General features: G+C 51.6%; 1 protein-coding gene across 2 annotated transcripts in view; it reads right to left on the minus strand.

The window, feature by feature from the left end:
* CDC42SE1 (CDC42 small effector 1) overlaps positions 1 to 20,647 on the minus strand; it is a 54,279-nt gene that overhangs the window by 9,763 nt on the left and 23,869 nt on the right. The window contains exons 1-3 of one of the 2 annotated variants that reach the window (XM_039512366.1): positions 17,374 to 17,509; positions 15,393 to 15,718; positions 7,413 to 7,523 (exon numbers count right to left, since the gene is read on the minus strand). In XM_039512366.1, coding sequence (XP_039368300.1) covers positions 7,413 to 7,523; positions 15,393 to 15,446 — 165 coding nt within the window. In that variant the 5' untranslated portion in view covers positions 15,447 to 15,718; positions 17,374 to 17,509. Of the gene's footprint in view, positions 1 to 7,412; positions 7,524 to 15,392; positions 15,719 to 17,373; positions 17,510 to 20,647 lie in introns of those variants that run through there. The other variant, XM_039512365.1, reaches the window with a different exon arrangement.

The following is a 20,647-nucleotide window of genomic DNA, read 5'->3' on the forward strand; positions in this document are numbered from 1 at the left end:
TGAGATGCTGCTTATTCTCTAAGATCCACCAGCATAAAACATAAGTGCTGAAGAAGGAGAGGCCATCCAACTTATTGCAGAGCCTGTGATCCTTTAATATCATCAAGATCTACCTGCCTGGCTTTGTTTCTTCAGCAGCAAGGGAGCCATATAAGCACCATTAACCCTGGGTCACGGTCATAGACCCCGAAGAGATTGTTAGCAAGATAACCAACTTTGTTCAGGATTAACAACATTTCTGCACATTTCAGGAGACCCAATGGCCACCGCAGACAGCAGCAGGCGTTGGGACTCCTGGGTTCCATTCCCAGGTCTGGGAGGGGGCAACGTCTAGTGATCAGAACAGTTGGGCCTGGGAATGGAACTCAGGAGATGTGTGAACGTGGCAAGTCACTTTCTCTCTGTGGCCCATCTATAAGGGGAGGCGGGAGGGGACGGGTCACCGCAGTCCCTCCTCGCAGCTAAGAGGGGTCTGGAGGCTGTCGTTCATTCCTGTTTGTAAAGAGCATTGAGATCCTCAGCTAGGGCAGCACCACGTGAAGATAAATGATTAGCGTCCGTGCAAAGCCACTGACTGAAGTTAGTTCCATGACCGAAAAAAAGCCCAAACCCTGGTTCCTCTAGAAGGAAACACCAGCATGAAGGTCACTTGCAAAAACACCCTGGGATCTTTAGTGCCGGCTGCACCCCATGGCGTTCTGAGTGAGTTCACTGCCATCATTCACCACCCTTTTCCAGCGCACAGTGTGTCTGCATGCCTGGCAAGGGCAGGCTGGATCCCAAGGAGAATTACTCAGGGACTTATGCTTTCTCTCTCTCTCTATGCTTCCAGGCCCCACCCTCAGAGTTAAAAGCAGGTTTAATGAACTGGGCAGGAGCAACCTGGCAAAATACAACTCGTCCTCAGGCTGACCTGACACTCGCAAATGGTAAAAGGAGTTATGTAACCGCTGCCCCCACCCTGCTAGCTGCCGAGCGCCGTCCCTTCTCACGGGAGGCGAGGGCACTCGGAGCCATAGGGGAGGCGCTGAGCACCTGGCAGGATCAGATCCCAGCAGAGCTCCAGCTAAGAGAACCTAAGGCAGCCAGGCAGCTCCCTATAAGCCTGGGCAGAGCATGTGCCAATCTGCTGAGTTAACTTTGACCACATTTGTGTTTGCAGCGCGTCTCCGCCTTGCTGCAAAACAAGATTATACTGGCTCCAGCTGAATGTGGTTAGCTGCCTCCGCCCGGTCCCAGCATGGCCTTAATTGGGGCCTTTCTTGCAGGCGGACCTATTCTATCACTTTCCCCAACTGAAACCCTTTGATCACAAAACAAACATGCCCGATTAATCCCCAATCATAGGGCTCATTAGTTACACTCAGACCTTCCAAGCCTAGTTCCCACAACTCCAACCCCCCCCCCCCGCATACCTGAGAATAAATCAGGCCCTGTTATCTTCTGACCAGTGCAGCTTCCTTTGCACAGCCCATACCCAACCTTTGGCATCTGCCTTCCCAGTGGCTGCTTCGGCAAGATGGTAAGTGACTTGGATGTGTACCACGACAGCCTGGGGTCAGAAGCCAGACATTCACTACCCGGAGAAGAGCAGCTGGACCAGGCTAGGCTATCATCTAGAGCAGAGGTTCTCAAACTGGTCTGCAGACCACCAGTGGTCCGTGAGCTCCATTCAGGTGGTCTCTGGATAGTTCCCTCTAAGATGCGTGCCTGGGCGGCTGCACACAAGAAAATGAAGGGCCACCCACCTACTTAGTGCATGGCTCCACTAATTATGTGCCTGGACCGTGGAGAAGACGCACATGTAAGGTGAGGTGGTGGCCTTTGGGGAAATAGGGGATAGGTGGGAGGGGGCAGTAAGGTGAGACAAGAGGGTGGGGGAATTTGGGACGTAAAGTGCTGCAGCGGCCAGAGAAAGAGACAACTTTCCCCAGCTCCAGGGCTGTGGCTGCCGGGGAGAGACCCTGATCCTTCCCAGCCCCAGCTCGGGGGTGCTGCGGCAGGGAGAGAGGGCACATCCATTGCATTAGAAAAGGTAAGACTCCTGATATTAAAATATGAGTTGTGTGCTTTGAATTGTAGAACAAAAAAAACTTTTTTTTTTTAAATATAGGGCTTTTATCCAAAGTGCTTTATAATAGTAAGTTAACTGTACAAACAACATTTGGAAAGATCATTAAATGGTCCGCCGAGACCCTCTGCAATTTTCAAGTGGTCCACGAAAAAAAAAGGTTTGAGAACCACTGATCTAGAGCATACCAACTGGGGCGGGGGCTGTATGAAATCCGAGGATACTTTCTTTAACATTGTCTTTCAGTGACCTGATCCGAGAGGGAAAGTCCCCCACTGTCAGGAATGGAGATGGTGGAATAAGGGAGAGCTCCTGAAGAAGCTGCAAAAAGCAGATAGCTGTTTGGCCATAAAAATCCGTGAAGTGGCAAGGGAGAAATGGAATTAATTCAGGGCAGTCCCCTGGCCTGCACCATGCAGGAGGTCAGACTAGATGATCACTGTGGTCTCTTCTGGCTTTAGAATCCAAGAACCTGTGAATGGTGCTGACGTCAGTCACTGGTGGAGAGAGTCACCTGGGAACCCCTGTAGTTGGATTCCTTGTTTGTTTTACACCTGGTCCCATAAATCAATAGAAGCTGGGTGATGAGCTGGAGCTGGTGCTGGGCAGCACCTTGTTAAAGTTCTCAGCAGATTGAAGGACAGTTTTCCTTGCTCTGAATGATCAAAGTCCCATTGAACCATCTCTGCTAGGTCTGATTTCCTTGAGGCCCAAGCGTCTTCTGAAGAATAAGTGTTATGCCCTTGGAATACACCAGCTTGCAGCCAAAGGGCAGAGCTTTATATAAAAGGAGGAGGATCCTCTAGATTTCCTACAGGGTCTTCCCTGAGCCCAGCTTTTACCCCATTCCCATCTCAAACCATGCTGCACTCTGCTCTCTGTGCACTCATCAAGGGGGAAAACTAGGGGGATTCCAGAGAAAAGCACTTCATCCTGGTTTGTCGGCCCAGCGCTGTGGCTCTCTTCCTTGGCTCTGGTTCCCAGGAAGTGCTTTTGTTTAAGTGAGAAAACAAATGAGAAGAGTCAGTGCAGTGGTGCAAAGAGAACCCAGGAGTCCAGAATCCCAGTCCACACCCTGAATGGACTCAAGAATGTGGACAGCTAGACCCAGAGCCGCAAAAGGAGTAATCAGCCATGCAGAAAGAGTTGCTCAGGTCCGGCTCTGTGCTCCAAGTGCATTTAGAGAAGAAAAAAAACCAAACCCTACAGCCGACCCATCAGATTACCTTTGTTGTGAAACTCCCTCGCCCCTGAGCCTGCCAAATTAAACACCCTGCTGCTAGGATTTGCAAGTCACAGTCAAGAGCTATTTCACCAAGGCTGCGAGCAACTTCCCGTCAGCTGCAGGAAGGACAGCCAGCATGTCACAACAAATATCTCCTGTGTCGCTCTTAAGAACGTGACACTCTCCTCCTCCAGGAAGCTTGGTGGCAAAATGTTTACTGCTGGGGGGGATGGGGGGGGAGGAGATGCCCCCTTCTTCTCCTTTACAGGTCGTGGCTTGAAACTACACAACCAGCACAGGAACAGCCATGACAACTGTCAGCAGGAATCCATGCAGCACTGGCAGCTGTCCCATGGAACCGCTCCTCCAGCAGACAGTGCCCGATCTAAGAGAACACCACGCTGGCAGCTTGGCTGAAGCCTTGATGGCTTCCCCCTCCATCCTCTCTCAGTCCTGACCTGTAACGCTCAGAATTTGGGATCCATCCAGTCCTTGGCCTGTGCTGCCATCAGCACCGGTGACGCTAGATTTTGTGATAGGGATGCTTGTGCTCCAAGGCCTGACTAGAGCCACCAGCTCCATCCACGTTGGAGCTACCAGTCAGCTGCCTGCAGCCAGTCACCACCACCCAGGACTGGATTTGAACTGACGATTCAGCGGGGATAAGCCTCGTCACCCTACGTTTCCTTGAACCACCCAGTTCGGAAGGGAGACACCTATGGAGTCACCCGGGTGCAGCTCTAGTGGCTGGTTCTACGCACGCAGAGTCAGTGTGACATGCACAGGGTGTGGAGCACTGGGTGCTGTTCTTGGTGCCGTTGTCATCCCATGGACTTGTGAGGGCAGACCAGGAAAAGGACTAAGACATGGCATGGGGGTACGGGCCGCCTTGGGAAAGCCCCTGTAGATTTTTCTGCTGTGAGCGGATAGGTTGCTACCTGAGCGTTATCTCCATTTTGCAGATAGGGAAAAGGAGGCTCAGAAAGGTGACGTGCTCAAAGCCAGCGGCAGGGCAGATGTTCCCAGGACTCCTGACGTCCACTCCTGTGCTTATTCCATTCAAGGAGTCCGTATCTGTGGAGTGCAGGGTCTTCTCAGCAAATCAACATCTAATGCGGCTCGTGGCTTCATGCCACAGAGAAGCCTGTGAAAGCCGAGACGCCCCAAAGTCCAGAAGGATGTGAGAGAATCTGTCTTCCTGATGCAAATTATACTCCAAATGCCAGAGCCACATCTTAGTTAAGTGCTGCTGCCTAGGTACATGCAAGCTTCTGCCCTGGCTAAGGTACATGCCATGCTGCAGGGAGGCAACGTTCCCTGGTGCTGTGTTGTGATGCTTGATAAATCCAGGCTTCGGGAGGCAGCTGGATTGGAGGAAGCACTTTAGAAGAGAGCAGAGAGCACTTGGATGTTACAGCTGGGGAACGAGGAGGCTCTTAGGTAAAGATTTCCACTGCTTAAATAATGCAGACCAGAACGCTGCACGAGGCGCAGACGTGCAGGCAGAGAGAATGCCAAGCCGGGAGGAACACACTCAAGACAGCAGCAAGGGTAAACACTCTGGGGCATTTACTCTCATCCGTTTGGGAGTCTGGCTGCCATTAGAAGCTGCCTTTTCCCCCCAGTGTGATACCGCAGCAGCTGCAATCAGCTGGGGCACCCAAGCTAGCAGCCTCCCCAGTAGAGATGGCCCAATGGAAGATCCTACAGGTGGATGGAGAGGCCGCACAGGGTGCCCTAGAGATCAGGAGCATCTTAGGCTTCCCCTGCAGAAGGCTGGATAAATGAGGTGGCTTGAGAGGGAGAATAGAACTAGTGGCAGGTCAGGAGCCCACCTAGCTGGAACTTTGTATTGCAGAACTACACAGGCACCAGACACACAGAAATAAACAAACTCATTAGACCGGACTAAGCGCAAAAATCCAGATCCGAATGGCAGAACTCCCACTGCCCTCCTTGGGACCAGGGTTTCGCTTGAAACCAGCAACTCAGAAGCCTGGGGTAGACGCTTACCAGTCTGAAAAACAGCCAGAGAGTCAGCGTTTTTCATTTGCAAGTCTCCCTGCGTCCCACCTCTTCCTCCTGCTGCTCGGCTCAGGCCATTTAGCCTCATGGCCCAAATGGCCCCAGTAACCCTCAAGTCTCTCACCCTCCTCTAGGAACATTTACTCAGGATCAGATCTGCCTGCGGTCCCTGAGGCCACCTCCAGTGGAAGCCTCAGCCCCACAGGCTTTAAGAAATTGAAAGGGGATAGATCTGAGTCTGTCCCTATGAAAGGGCACAGTCTGTTGGGTTAGCTTTCACCCCGGCCTCCACAAGCGGCTGCTGAGTCAAACAGATTCTGGTGTGTGTGATTGATCCCGTGGAAGGCAGGCAGCAGCAAGCCTGGGTGTGCCGGGTCACAAGGAGGCATTTCCATGCACTTAACAGTGTCTTTAATGTTACATATGTAAATAGGCTGGTAAAAATCCATTCGGTGCAGTGTCAGTTACTGTTTAATAAGTGGGTGTGCAGGCAGCCCTTAGAAGCAAACAGTTCACGGACAGCCCACTAGAGGGCCCCCAAGAGCAGCTACACCTTCCTTTGAGGCCTCCTTTAGCAGCAGAATGCCAAGGAGTTTTAGGGTTGGTCTACATGGGGACATCCAGGAATATTAATCCGAATTAACTGAAGGTGTGAATTCGAAGGGGATGATTTAAACAGCATTAAATCCCCATGAGGCCACTGTTATTCAGAACGAAGTGGCCTTAATTTGGTTTAGTGTCATTCACTTTGAAAGTGAATGTAGCTAGACCAAATTAAGGCCACTTCAGTTCTCAGTGAGGGTGTTCATAAAGGGGTTTAAATGCAGTTTAACTAATCCACTTCAAATTCACACCTCTAGTTAATTTGGATTAATATTCCTGGATGTCCCCATGTAGACAAGCCTTCAGACTAACCCGCCAGTCCAAGTGGCTTACTCAGGGTCACAAAGGGAACCCGTGGCGGAGGTAGGAATTGCCTCTAGGTGTCCAGACATCCAGTCCTGTTCCTTAGGCCCAAGGGTCTCCTCCATTCCTCCAGCTGCCCAGACGGTTATTAATTATCCCCATTGCGTAGACCCCAGTCAGTCAGGGCCCAGTTGTACTAGGTGCTCTACAAAACAGAGCCATCCCCCACTCCTCTAAACATGAACGTGGTTTCCACCCTGGGCTCCCCTGCCAGGACTCCCCTCTCCCTCATTCTGCAGCATTAGAAGAAGGGCAGCCGTGACTCCCAAGTTAAGAACTCGTGCACTACACCACATTCTCAACCATTTGTTCCACACGCAGACACGCGCCCCATAGCGTTTTGCTCGTGTGTCAAAGGCTCAGCCCTTATCCAAGGGTGAAGTTCCCCGCCACAGAGTTTGCAGTCACACAAACAGGACGTTCATTTTAGACAAAAGCAGCACAACAGCAGCTTCTCAGCTCTGCCTGAGAGTTTGTTTACCGTTTCCCATGCTGGGCAATAAAATAATACCAAGCAGCAGCATTTAAGTCAGTCTTGCAAAAGAGTCATGAAAATTTACCAGCCCGGCAAGCAGGGGAGTGGAGTTTTGCCAGGCTGATGTATATGTAGCCAGAAGGGGCTGCTCTAGGCAGAATTAGAGAGGTCTGTTTTGATTCAGTGGCAACCTCTCTGCAGCTTGCTGGGGTAGCACCAGGGCTTATCTACATGGGGACATGCAGGAAAGTTCATTTGAATTAACTAACAGTGTGAATTTGAAGTGGATTAGTTAAAACACATTAAACCCCTGTGTGAATACCCTCATTTAGAATTAAAATGGCTTTAATTTGGTTTCTGAATGAAGGTATTCACACAGCGGTTTATTCAGAAACCAAATTAAACCACTGTGTGAACACCTTCATTCAGAAACCAAATTAAGGCCTTTTTAATTCTAAATGAGGGTGTTCACACAGGGGTTTAATGTAGTTTAACTAATCCACTGCAAATTTACACAGTTAGTTAATTTGGATCAACTTTCCTTCATGTCCCTGTGTAGACACGCCCTCGGTTTCCTCCCTGCAGTTGCAGTGGGGTATTATTCTACAGATTCTCCTCTGCCCCAAATTAAGTAGTAAATGATACGGTACCATGGGAAGGCCCTCGTTAGCTGCCATATCACCTGATCCGATGTGCGTCAGGTGTACAAAATTCATCGGCTCCCCTATCATAGTGCGGTCAATTCGCCTCCTTTTCTTTTTCTGCAGGGAGAACAAAAATGAAGACTTAACAGACAGAAATTAACATTAGCTGGCAAAGAGAGATGCATCATTGACAGGCATTTGGGGCACGGAGTGTGCCCACTGGGCTTTGTGACAAGGGCACTTAGTGGGTTACATGATACTGTTTTCCCCCTTTGTGTGGTTTTTAAGGGCTCTCCATGTGCTTTATGTAGGAGGGAGTATTTCATCTTGCCCGAGTTACACATGGGGAAACTGAAGCACAGACAGGGGCAGGGACTTGGCCAAAGTTGCAGAGGAGTTGGTGGCAGCACCAGGATTAGAACTCAGATCCTAGCTGGCTGATTCCTAGAACAATGCAGGCACCGATTCTGTGCTGTGTCTCTCCAGAGGGAAAGGGGACAACACAGAACCACGTTCCCCGCCCTGTGCTGCTTCTGCTCTGGGGAAATTCTCCCCTAGCCACCTTTTCACAGGCCCTTTGCACAGCTGAAGCGGCGTTCAGGGGCCAGATCGGAGCCCAGAATCAGTCCCCTGTGGGCCAGATTCTGCTGTCAGGTCCATTGCTAGAGTCAGAGTAACACCCTGAAGTCCATGGAGTGAGAGTGGAATCTAGCCCAGAGCCCATGAAATGGAAGAAAGTTGTTGGAGTGTGTATATGTGACAGATTCGTGTCAAGCACCCCCTGCCTCCAGAGCTTGAGTCATTAAGAGACCCAGAAAGCAGAAGCTCAGCCAGCCCACATGAGTTTTTCCCCAGAGTGGCTGGGGAAGGAGGGCATCTCAGATGGGAAGGACCCCCAGAGACAGGGGATTCCCCGGTAATCACATGAAAGTGGGGGAGGGATAGCTGAGTGGTTTGAGCATTGGCCTGCTAAACCCAGGGTTGTGAGTTCAATCCTTGAGGGGGCCACTTAGGGATCTGGGGCAAAAATTGGTCCTGCTAGTGAAGGCAGGGGGCCGGACTCAATGACCTTTCAAGGTCCCTTCCAGTTCTAGGAGATTGGTATATCTCCAATTATTACCTACTACCTTATCCTCATGGCTGATTCTTGCTCCATAGAGGGTACGCTCATCCTGGCCAAGGGCCCGGCTGATGTTCCCTGACCAGAACATTCCTTCCTGGCCCCCAGACCTGGTGCTGGGGTGAATGAGTGTAGTGAGGCAGCAGATCCCCAAGACCCCATCCCAGCCCCCAAGTTACAGCCTCATGCCCAACACCAGGTGCATTCCAAGGGGTTTTGCTCGTGGCTACTGCCATGGGTCTGATCTGGCTTGGGTCCTTCCTACGGATTGCGGGCAAACACAAGGAGAGGGAGACACATCCCAGCTGGAGAGTCAGAGTCAGAACCCCAATTGAGAAGATGTCAAAGGATTTTAAGATACCCCAGGGCAGGAGCGAAGACAGCAGCAGTGAACAAACCTTCCTGCCCTACCGCCAGCCCAAGAGCGGTCGCTGCAGCTGAACTTCCCAACCCACAAAATGGGGGCGGGTTTGAGATTACGTCTACTGTGGAATGAAGGACAGGTGTGGGGGGGAAAATACCCCCACCATTCAAATAGCGTAAGTAAACCTAACTGCTCTGGAGAGGGAGGGGGACTTCCAAGCAGTAGACACTCCAGCAATAGGTGAGAGACAGCTCTAACCACGGCTTGTGAACACGACGTGGCTACATCTACGCTTGCAGCTAACCGAGCTCCCCTGCCAACGGGGCCTGCGATCCCTGCATCAGATCTCGTGCTGGCCTGCAGCCTTCACTTCTCTGCCTCTGTCAGGCAGCAAACAGTGACTTCACCTCCCCCCCACCACACTCTGCGTAAGTTTTGACAGGATGTCTGGCCACAACGCCCGCTAGCTGTAGAGACCGGCACTTTGAAGCCGAGAACCCAGGCTGTAACTGAGGAAATATTTCAAAATACGCTGTCCTTTCAATAGGAAGCGGGAGGATGGATGCAAAGTGCAGAAAGGCTGCTGCTGCAGCACTGGGATGCCCAGGTTGGAAGCAGCCCGTTCCCTATCTAACCCTTTGGCCAGGCTCCCCTGGCAGCTCAGGTGATCCAAATGGCAGAACACGGGGCCAGGATCTTTTCACGGTATCGGCGTTGCTTGCATTATGGACATTTTACAGCATGCTGTGAAACATTCGGCATCAGCTATGGTCAGAGACGGGACTGGACTGGCTGGACCATTGTCCGCTCTGGGCATGGGCTGGCTCCTCAGCGGAGCTAGTCAAAAATGTTTCCAACCAAAATGGTTTGCACCAAAAAATGCTGATTCAACAAAATCCAAAACATTTCGTGGGAATGTATCAATTTCGTTGAAAATTTGACGAGAAGTCATTGAAACTTCTAATTTATAGGGGACATTACGGATGAAATGAAAATGCAGAATAAAAAAAAAAAAGAAGAGTCAGAACAGAACACGTCAATAAGGTTGTTTTGATGTTTCTGAAACGACATCTTCAAAATTCCATCGTGCAGCAAAGTTTGAAATTTGGACTCTGTCTCATTCGGGACAAAAGGCGATTTCAAAATGCCAGATGTTCCCATTTCCTGACCAGCTCTAACAAACAGACTTTCCTCCCCTGACTTCAGCGGAGCTATGCTACCATGGCATGTGCAGCCTGCATTAGCCACAAACGAGAGCCCACGAGGCCAATTAAGTCATCTGGCCTCACCTGACAGAAAAACGGGCCAGGGTCAGCTGAGCTAGACACCCAGCAGGGGAAGGGTTGGACCAGTATTATAAAGCCAAGAAGCTGAGGTCAGAAAGGGGCTGACTGCACAATGTAGGTGCAGTGGGGATAAAGGGAAGAATGCGTGAATGGATTAGAGAATTTTTGAGTAAACGGACCAGGCAGGTCAGAGTGGGGAAAGTTATGTCGAATATCATTTTAACAATGGTACGCCACAGGGAAGCGCCATCAGCCCGGCATCATTTAATAGTGGGATAGATCTTCAAAACAAATAAGCGCTGGTGTCCCTCTATTTTCAGAGGATTGTGCTGGATGAGTTAGGAGCAGGAATGCTGAGGTGGCCAGAAAGAGAGACTCAACAAAGCACTATGAGAGACTTCAGCCTGGAGAAATGCATGTGGGTTTCAAGTTCGTCATTGTAAAACAAAAGGATTGTTCTTCACAAAGAGGAACGCTACGAAGCAATGTAAACTGGGTCTGCTTGCATCCGAAGAAGTGGGTATTCACCCACGAAAGCTCATGCTGCAAAACGTCTGTTAGTCTATAAGGTGCCACAGGATTCTTTGCTGCTTCTACAGAACCAGACTAACACGGCTACCTCTCTGATACTGGGTCTGTATAGAGAACCACTAGATTGAGTTCAAAGGTTTTGATTTCTAGGGGTATATTTGATAGATTACTTCGGAAAGATCATACAGATTGCTAAAGATAAATGCAAAGGAAGGATCAACCTGCTTAAAAAGTCTTGCTAGGACTAATTTGGGGGTGAATAAGAAAAACACAGCTGATGGTATACGGAGCCTTAAATCAGACCAATTATCTATCAGCTATGGCTGCCAAGCTCTTGGGTAAGCATCAAAAGCAGAACTTGATAAATTAGATTGAATACAAGCACAGGCACTATGAGTTGTGCGTGGTGCATTTATTACCACATCCATAGGAGCGCTACAGGCAGCTGCTAATGAAATGCCAGTTCTACCACAAATGAAACTACTGGATCTAACTTTCTGGGCCAAAGTTAATGGGGATTGCAGTGAAGAAACATACCAAACAGGCGTATGAGGATTGTTGGGATTTCAGTACGCGAACTAAAGCACTTACAACGTTAGAACTCCACATGTTGTCCAATTAAAATGTGGATGCAGGAGTTGAAAGACAAGGAAAAGCTAAACAAAGTGAAAACTTTGAGTCATGGGAAAAATTAGTTATGGATGGAAAGCCACACGTCCAAATGTGGATTTAGATTTATTTGATAAAACTTACGGATAAATAGGAGACAGTAGGTATAAAAAAAATTAAGTGCACCAGTATCTAGATGAAAAGTGGAGTCATTTTTGTCAAATATGTACAGACGGGTCCAAAAACAGGAAGAGCAGGAAACAGCATATTATGTACCAAAAGTCAGGAATTTGTGCATCTAAAAGAATAACCGATTTTGTAGCTGTCGTGCCAGCCAAACTAGTAGCGACAATGCTGGCATTAAACTGGATTGGTGATGTGCAGCCAGTCATCTTTTCTGACTTAATATCAAGCCTGATTGCAACAACAAAAAGGGGCGTCTCCATCTGTAGAAGTGATTTAAAATCAATGAAATGATATTTCGCATAACAGAACTAGAACAGATGCGGATGCATGTAGCATTAGCTTGGATCCCAGCCCATATCAGGCTAACAGGGAATGAAATGGCAGACAAAGCAGCTAAAAGCACTGTAAGAAATGGAAGACTTGATACAGAAAAACCCTTCAGTGTTTGAGCAACATCAGTCCAGGTTATTAGAGAGAGACAAGGTGGGTGAAGGAATCTCTTTTATTGGAGAGAGAGACAGAATGCAAATCTTTTTTCGAATCAATAAACACAAAGATGGACTATGTGTACCCAGAAGAAACACTGGATCCCCTTTCCTGGCTATGCCAGGGCTTTGATACAGAAAGGGAAAAGCTCTGGGGAATTGAAATGGCTTAAGGTTACAAATGTTACATTAGGTTATTTAGGGAGACTACTGGGGAAAGGGGGCACCCTTAGAACGGTGTGGTTACATTACTTGATGGACACAGGGCAGAACAAGAGAATATAAACTGCTAGGTAATTGGTGGCGACTATAGACTAAGCAGTCAAGCCTGGTTTGCCATGAAGGAAGAGCAAGACAGGAAGGAGAAGATAGGGAGGCTGGTAGGAAGAAGCCCAGGGAAACAGCAAAAGGGGCCTGAGGACCTGGATTGCTGGTTGGTAGGGTCCCCGGGTTGGAATCTGCTGTAGGGGTGGGCTGGGCTCCCCGCCAAGCACTGGTATTGTGGCGTAGAGCTTCGAGCTGGGGACGGCACTGGGACAGTGGTCCTGTTGGAACGTGTAACCCCGGAAGGGGTGGCCTAAATGATGAGCTGGCCAGAGGGCCAAGCGCCATATGGGGGTTTACACCAGACCCTCTCTTGGTGCCTGGGAGGAAGGTGGATGGGGCAGAGGAACGGGGATAGTGTGACGGGGGGAGGAGGATGAACCTGATCGAATCAAACCCCAATTCCTCCTTGGAAGGGTTAATGCTGATACTCCAAGCAGCCCAGGGCCCCCAGAGGGAACCAGCTCACAAGTTTCTGTTCGCATTTCAGGGCAAAAGATTATTTTTAGATTTCTATGAGAACTGCCTCTGTGTGCGCGTGTGGGGGGGGGAACACAGATGGCTGGCAGCGGAGCAGAAAGGGGAGGGTGGCACAGCACCAGGGAGCCGCACACAATAACTCTCAGCGGTGAGACCTTGGTGCAACCTCTAACTGCAACCTAGGAGGAGTCCAGCTGGCACGTCCCCCACATACCTGCAGAGGAGGGAACACACCCAGCAGCAACCGTGCACCAGGCCTGCCCCGGGCCGGGCACGCCAAGGGTTAAGCACATTCCAGCCCAGGGAAAGAAAGGCCCAAACAAGCTGGTGAATTAATGAAGGCTTTGGGAGTTGGCAGCAAGCGCCGGTGGATTCCTGTCTCCGCGCTCTGCTCCGCGGGAGGGGAACATGGCTCTTATCGCCAAGGGGCCTTCGGTGCCAGGACCAATGCAGCTTCGCAGGCTGGTAGTCGGCTGGCACTGCTCGCCCCCTCCAGTTCCCAGCTGACGGGGCTGCCCGCGCGTGCGTTCATCTGTGCTGGAGGCCGGGAGGAGGAGAGAAACAGCTAGAGATTGAGCAAAGCAAGCCAGACAAAAGGAGGACCCTGAGCAGATGGAAGGGGAGATGGCAAAGAGCATTGTCTAAGAGTAAAGCACAGGATTGGGCATCCGAACTCCTGGGTTTATTTGCCAGCTCTGCCACGTGACTCTGGGCAAGTCACTTCCCTTCCCATCCCCTAGAACTCGACACGCTGCTCCCCTCCCCCACTGGCATCTCTGTCCCTCAGCACCACCTTGCTCCTCTTGGTGCAAGAGCCTTCTCCTCTGCAGCCCTGGCACAGCCTCTCTGTCTCTCTCTACCCCCCTCTGAAATCCTGGGACATGTGCCAGGGAGGCAAAACCTCTCCTGGGATCCCCCTCTGCATTAACACCCACGGGCTTCCTCCCTTGCTCCAGATACCTGGTCCTCTGGGCTGGCCAGGATCAGAGCAGAGGGGAGCTGATTCCCAACAAGCTGCTCCTCTAGACAATGATTCAGCACAGAAAAAGGGGAGCCAGGAAAGATGCAGCATTAGCCCCCTGAACAAACGCTGCCAGGGCTGGAGCAAGGGAGCAAGACAGCCCTAGACACGGATGAGGTGGTGACGTTTCAGTGGGCAGAGTTAAACATTCTGGCTGGATTTCACAGCATGGTTCTAGTCTGAAAAGTGACTCAGAAAAAGGCTCCTTCCTAAGCAAATCGTCCTGCCCCCTGAACGTGTATTCAGAGTCCTGGCTGCTTAGCCCTACAGACCCAGTGCTCAGCTCACCACCAGGCTAGTCCATTCCTGCTTTAAGCACTCACGATGCATGAGCTGGTGCCGAATCCAGCTCACTCTCCCGGAACCGTGGCTTAAAACAGAGCATTACTTCTACGCTGAGCAGATATGAACTGGAGTCATTGAGAGCAAACAAACAAGGGGAGCTGCACGATGCCTCATTTGGGAAGCTGCTTCTCTGAACTGAGCCCAAATGGGGCTGGGCAACGGGGTGGCCAGTAATGATTTTTGTAGCTTTGCTGCCTAACATAAGAGCAACCAAGTCTCATGCTTCAGGGCTGCCTGTAGCAGGGGCCAGGAAGGAATCTCTCTTCTGCAGAACTGCACAATTGGCCAAGCATAAACGGGGGGTTCTCCCTTGCCTCGTTCTGCTGAGGCAGCAGATTTCAGCATTAGATGGCTCAGTGGTCTGATCCAGAATGCAGGAGACAGGTGATATGGATTTGGAGCTGCTCTGGAGTGAATGAATGCATGCTCTGGAATGCTCTGTGCATTGACCTGATTGGTGGGATGGTTCTGTATGAATATATTGGTTGAAGAAGCTACGCCTGCCTCGTTTACCATCGGGGACGCCTGTGGCCTCTTCCACAATCCTTTCCTCCCTTATGCTTTGTTCCTACTGCTAAAAACAGCCAACGCTTTGGTCCCTGACTTCCGAAGGGAAGAACCGCAGCTGTCCAAGCTCTGTCAGCCCCACTGGCTAAGCACAGGATGTTGTAGCCTAGAGCCCAGTCTAAGACCTCGTTTCCATGGGGACACTCCAGAAAAGTTAATCTGAATTAAAAAATTCACACCCCCGAGCTAACCAACCTAACCCCCAGTGTATACCCAGCTAGGTCGATGGAAGAATTATTCCGCCTCCCCGAGAGGTGGATTTGCTACAGCCATGTCATTACAGTTTCTGTCACTGTAGTAAGTCTCTACACTCTGTGTAGAATTTCTAGCGTCGACAAAGCCTGAGCATCCCCAGGTAGACAAGGGCTAATGGTGGAGAACTGCAGAATTCCAGCCCAGGAGAGCCCGGACACCGGGGAGGTGGGGTTTGCACGCCAAGATGCAGCTAGCTCTGTAACCACGACAGCAGATGTTCTCCTCTAGGGCCGGCAGATTAAGAGGAACAATGAACCGATCAGGTAAGGCAGGAGTCGGGGTACTAGACTACAGGGAGCAAGAGGCTGATCCGGTAGAGCGAACCCCATGGCCATGCGGCACTGTACCTCTCTCCCACCCCGTCCCATGCCGACGGCATCAAAAGGTGAGACGTTTACATGGGAGCGACTTACCGGTTGTGGTTTCTCTACTACACAGCAGCCAAGCTTGTGCCAAAAGTCACTCATATTCGCAGAGGCTTCCAGTTTTTCCTTTTTTCCCCCCCTTCTGGTCGCTCCGCTTCCAGATGTGATCAAGGCTCTCCGGCCCCCGGCTTCACTCCCACTTGAACTGGGAGGGTTTACACCCAAGAGAAATGGCAGTCCAGGCCCAGCTCTGAGTCACTCCATGGAGTAGTTGGTCTCTGGAAGGAAATCCCAAGGGAAAATGGGGGAAGGTCACTTTCCCTTCAGCTCTCAGGGACGTGTGTCACTGTTCAGGTCCCCTGCGCTGGCCACACCTACCAGAGAAGGAGAGATTTGGTTAGGAGCCTTATCAGGAGGCATCAGAGCACAAGCAGTCTGTGGGGCACAACTCCATTCCAGCTACACCCCACTCTGCGTGCATCCCACAGAGCCATGGCTGGGGTACCAGCATCTCCAGAGGGCTGGGTTACAGCGTCTCCTCCATCCAGGGCACCGTGGCAGAGAAGAGAATGACTCATTAGTCAGCCCAAGCAGACATAAGCTGGAAATACCCCGTGCACCGAGGACTCCAGCCATCTCAGAGGAACACAAAGGGCCCTAAAGTTACTAGGCTGCACGTCATGTAGTTCCCCCACGCCAGCCAAGGTAGCCTTCCAGCAGCACACTTTCCCGAGTCCAGAGGTTGTGCTGTTGGTCAGTTAAACAATACATCTGATTAACAGATCTCATGCTTCAGGGCACAAGCGGCAGGGGTCAGGAAGGAAGCCTCTTACCCCATGGGAGAGCATTGCACAATTTTTTAGCTTTTGGAATTCCAGTAGGGACTGGTCACAGCAGGAGGCAGGATATCAGACTAGACAGACCCACGATGGTATCTGGCTATGGCAAATGCTGTGTGCTGAGCAGGGGAGTGGAGGCTGGACTCCTGGAGTCTGTTCCCACATCACTGGGAGAAGTGTGGTCTAGTGGTTGGCAGCGGGGGGGGGGGGGAAGGAAGAATGCCTGGAAGTCTGGATTCCATTCCCAGTTCTGCCACTGACTCGCTGCATGACTTTGGGGTGAGTCACTTTCCCTGATCCGGGCCTCAGTTTCCACATCTGTAAAACGGCTGCAACATGCACTGAGTTCTGTGCACACAAAAAAGAAGTCGCCCTAGAAACGCAGCATTACTAGTCACTAAACTCTGCTCATTTCTTTTGCAGTCGGGGGATTGTTTCAATGTATTTCCTAAAAGACGTGCTCTAAGAATGAAGTCCTATGGTCTAGCCCAGGGGTGGCTCACGGGCCACTCTTTTACAGTTAAAGTGTGGCTCACGGAGCCCCCCCATTCTCCACCTACCAGACTCGGCTGGGGGGAGCTCAGGGCTTCTGCCTTGCGTCAGATGGTGGGGCTAGGGGCTTCTGCCTGGGCGGGGGGAAAAGAGGTCTAGGGCAGTGGTTCTCAAACTTTTGTACTGGTGACCCTTTTCACATAGCAAGCCTCTGAGTGAGACCCCCCCCTTATACATTAAAAACACCTTTTAATATATTTAACATTAATAATGCTGGATGCAAAGCAGGGTTTGGGGTGGAGGCTGACAGCTCGTGACCCCCCCCCCATGTAATAACTTTGCAACCCCTTAGGGGTCCTGCCCCCCAGTTTGAGAACCCCTGGTCTAGGGACTTCTGAACCCCAGCAGGTGCCTCCCGTAGGGCTGGGCTTCAGTACCGGCAGGTGCTTCCTGTGGGGCTGAAACCCCAAGCCCCCCCTGCCCTGCCGCAGGGCAGAAGTGCCGAGCGGCTGTGCCTGGCTCTTCAACGTCTGAAGATGATCGGATGTGGCTCGGAGGATCGGTAAGTTTGGCCACCCCTGGACTTGGGATCACGGTGATCCCTTCTGGGCTTAAACCCTATTAAGGTTTTCTAGCCTTCTCTCTGTCACACCCCCACACCACAACCCGCACCAGAAACAACACACCCCAGCAAATACCCTAGAAACATCTGCTGTGCCCGGGGTTGGGGTTCACAACCCCCGCAGGCTCCCAAACAGCCAGATCCTCAACGACCGACATCACCCAACGCCGCTCAGCTCGGCTTCTTTCAGCTCGAGCGCCTGCCGGTTTGCCCTGAGAGGAGGCGCGAGGGCTGCTTCTCAGAGCCTCTGGGTGGGGTTGCAGCAATCTCCAGACACAGCCGCAACCACTTCCTGGGCGGCAGCTGCAACCCGAAGCTCTAAACACTGTGTCAGTGAGTTCCCTTGAACTTGCCCTTTGCTCCCAGTTCGGGCCATTTTAAAGCCTCCTACAATGTGCCCAAAGGATCGGAAAGATCGGCGGATCCGTCGGTGGGAAGCTGCGGCAGGATGGGCCGGGCTGGTCTGGAATCGGCTGCCCTGCTCTTTCCCGGGGGTCAGGGCCGAGTGGAGACAGGGAAGGGACCCCAGTTAAAGCTGGGAACTGGGAGGCTTTTGACTGTCTAGGGCACAGTCTGGGATCTCCTGCCATGTCAGGGCTCTGTCTAGCGGGGAAGAACCGTTCTCCCCATGTCAGAGGAGGAAATTTGAGGCACAGAAGGGGAAGGGACTTGCTCAAGGTCCCAGTGGGAGAGCCGGGAATAGAACCCAGGAGTCCTGCTGCCAATGTCCTGGAAGGATTGCTTCCCAGCCCCTCCTCAGAGCAGCACTGGGGGGTGGGCGGGGGGGGGGGAGGTTGCCCAGAGGGGCACGTGACTGGAGAGAGGGCTCACAAATGCATTTACTTTATTGACAATATGATCTTTAGCGGCGCTGGCCCTGGAGGCACGTGCTGTTCTCTGACAGGTCTGCAAAGCTGCCCTCTTCCCGCTCAGCTTGACACGCCCTGCTCAGCCCCCAGCGCGGCGGGTAACGCGGCCCTGGCCACCGAGCGAGTGGGACACCCCGGGCGGCTGGGCGGGTTGGGAACACACCCTTTGTTGGTGGCGGTGGTTGAAGCCAATGGCCCAGCTCCTCCGTTCGGATACGCTGCCCCCTTGTTCCTGAGCCACGCTGGCTCAGAGAGGGTCGCGGCTTCCCATCCCTAGGGCTCAGGAGAGACTCAGTCCCTGGATCCGAACAGGGATTCCTTCCCTCCACCCCCCGCAGCCTCGCCCAGCAGGACGGGTCAGCGACGCTCCAGTGCAACGCAGACGAGGAGAAAAGAGTCGACAGCTGTTCCAAACTCCCCGGCGCGGAGTTATTCAGGGCAGGGCCTCTGGGAGCAGCGAGCATCATTGCTCCAACTGCTGAGCCTTCGCTTCCCAAGCGGGCGGCGCAGCGAGGAAGCGGTCCAGGTTAGAACCGCTGGCCGGGATCCTCATGCCTTCAGTGATGGGGGTCCACAAAACGAAATGCCCACTGCCCTGGCCAGCTGAGCGGGCCCGTAGGATGCTACGCAGGTGGCTCGGTGCTTAAGAGCTCTGCATCCATTAGTTCACAGCAGCCTCTCTCGTAGCTAGATACGGTTTCTTAGTTTATTGCTCATGGGCAAAACCTCACACGCCCAAATCCCGTCTCACTGGATGTGAACGTTAAAGATCCCGGGGCATTAAGAGTAGGGATCTGCCCTCTTCCTTGGCCAGAATTCCTCCTCTCCCTACACCTGCACCTGTCAATTGCCTCCCTGTGCCCCAGAGGCGGCTGCATGTCCGTGGGGCTGCGGATACACATGATGAATGATGCTATAGAAAGAGACGATATTATCGTTACAGGGGTAGACAAAGATCCCATCTGACCCCTGCAGCAATCAGCTGACCCCAGGAAATGCGAGAGCGGTGAATAGCTACCGGCGTTGTGGGACATCCAGCCTTTCACCACATAGCTGGAGAGCTGATGCATACATGGAAAAAACGATGCACAGTTCCAAGCACACCTCGCTCTCATTCACCACTTTCCATCCAGAGAGCTCAAAGCACTTTGCAAGGGCAGGCAAATATCACCATGCCCATTTTATAGATGGGGAAATGGAGGCACACAGACTGGAAGTGACTTGCTCAAGGTCGCACAGCAGAGCCCAGGACAGAACCCAGGTCTCCTAAATCCCGTGCTCTAACCACTGGGCCGTACTGCCTTTCTGCAGGGCACCAGAAACTCCCCTGAAAATCCACCGACTTTTTGCTTTTACTTAGTAAGGGGAAAAAAAAAAAAAGGAAACATGATCAGCACTAGCTACTCCTGCGGCTGACTCTAATCTTCAGCAGCAAGGGCAGGAACGTGTCAGAACAAGAGTAGCCATCACGGAAAAGCACATAGCGAAACTGAACTAGCCAGGGACTGAATCCGATGCCCTAGATCCAGCAGCTGTTGAATCGAGACATTCAAACAGAGGCCTGGCCACTCCTGGTCATTAAAGATCCAACCCCCGGTGCTCATCACAAGAGTTCGACTGACTAGATTGCAATTTGGTTAACTACGGGTTGTTTCCCATCCCTTTGATTTCAACCAGTCCCAAACTTGTGCTGAGAGGCTGCTAAAGAGATACCACGCTGCTTTCAGCCCCAGAGGTGGCTGCATTTCAGGGACCGGTGAAGCAGTGTCCGGATGGCTCATTTATAAACCACTTTAGGGTGAAAGGCACAATATTGTTTACTAAATCCCCTGAGACCCTATTTGCCTTTGTAGCCTGGGCTTGCCCGGTGGTAGCGGCAGCATATCCTGTTCAGAACATGCCTGGTGACATGCAGCTTAGACGGTTGAGTTTCAAGAGAATCTGGATTAGATGCACTCAGAAAGCGGGTCCCCCCCCCACAACTCATGGAAACCTTGGATCCTCCCACCATACACAAACCCCAATTTTTCATCAACATTTTCCACAGAAGCATTTGAATTTTTTGCTGAAAAACAAAATCTTTCCATTCTGAAATGCTGCCGCAGTGTCTCATGGGAGTCGTAGTGCAGTTAGCTCGTGCTCCCATTCTTCTCTAAAGGCCAGGCGCCCTGGTAGGACTACATCTGCCATCACCAGGGTGCATCATGGGAGATGTAGTCTGGCTGGGAACTGCCACCTGTAGATGTGAATGGGGACACAAGGAAACCCAGCTGCAACCATTTTAACGCTGGAGAACCTGCAGGAGTGGATGGCTTCCTCAGCCCTTAATTGGAGGGGGCGTGGAGAGAGATTTTCATAGAATCATAGGGTTAGAAGGGACCTCAAGGGTCATATCTAGTCTAACCCTCTGCCAAAATGTGGGATTTGTTGGGAATAAACCATCCAGCCTCTTGAAAGCCTTCAGCAAAAGAGCTTCCACAC

This window comes from Mauremys reevesii, linkage group 24 (assembly GCF_016161935.1).
Source record: "Mauremys reevesii isolate NIE-2019 linkage group 24, ASM1616193v1, whole genome shotgun sequence".
Taxonomy (NCBI): domain Eukaryota; kingdom Metazoa; phylum Chordata; order Testudines; family Geoemydidae; genus Mauremys; species Mauremys reevesii.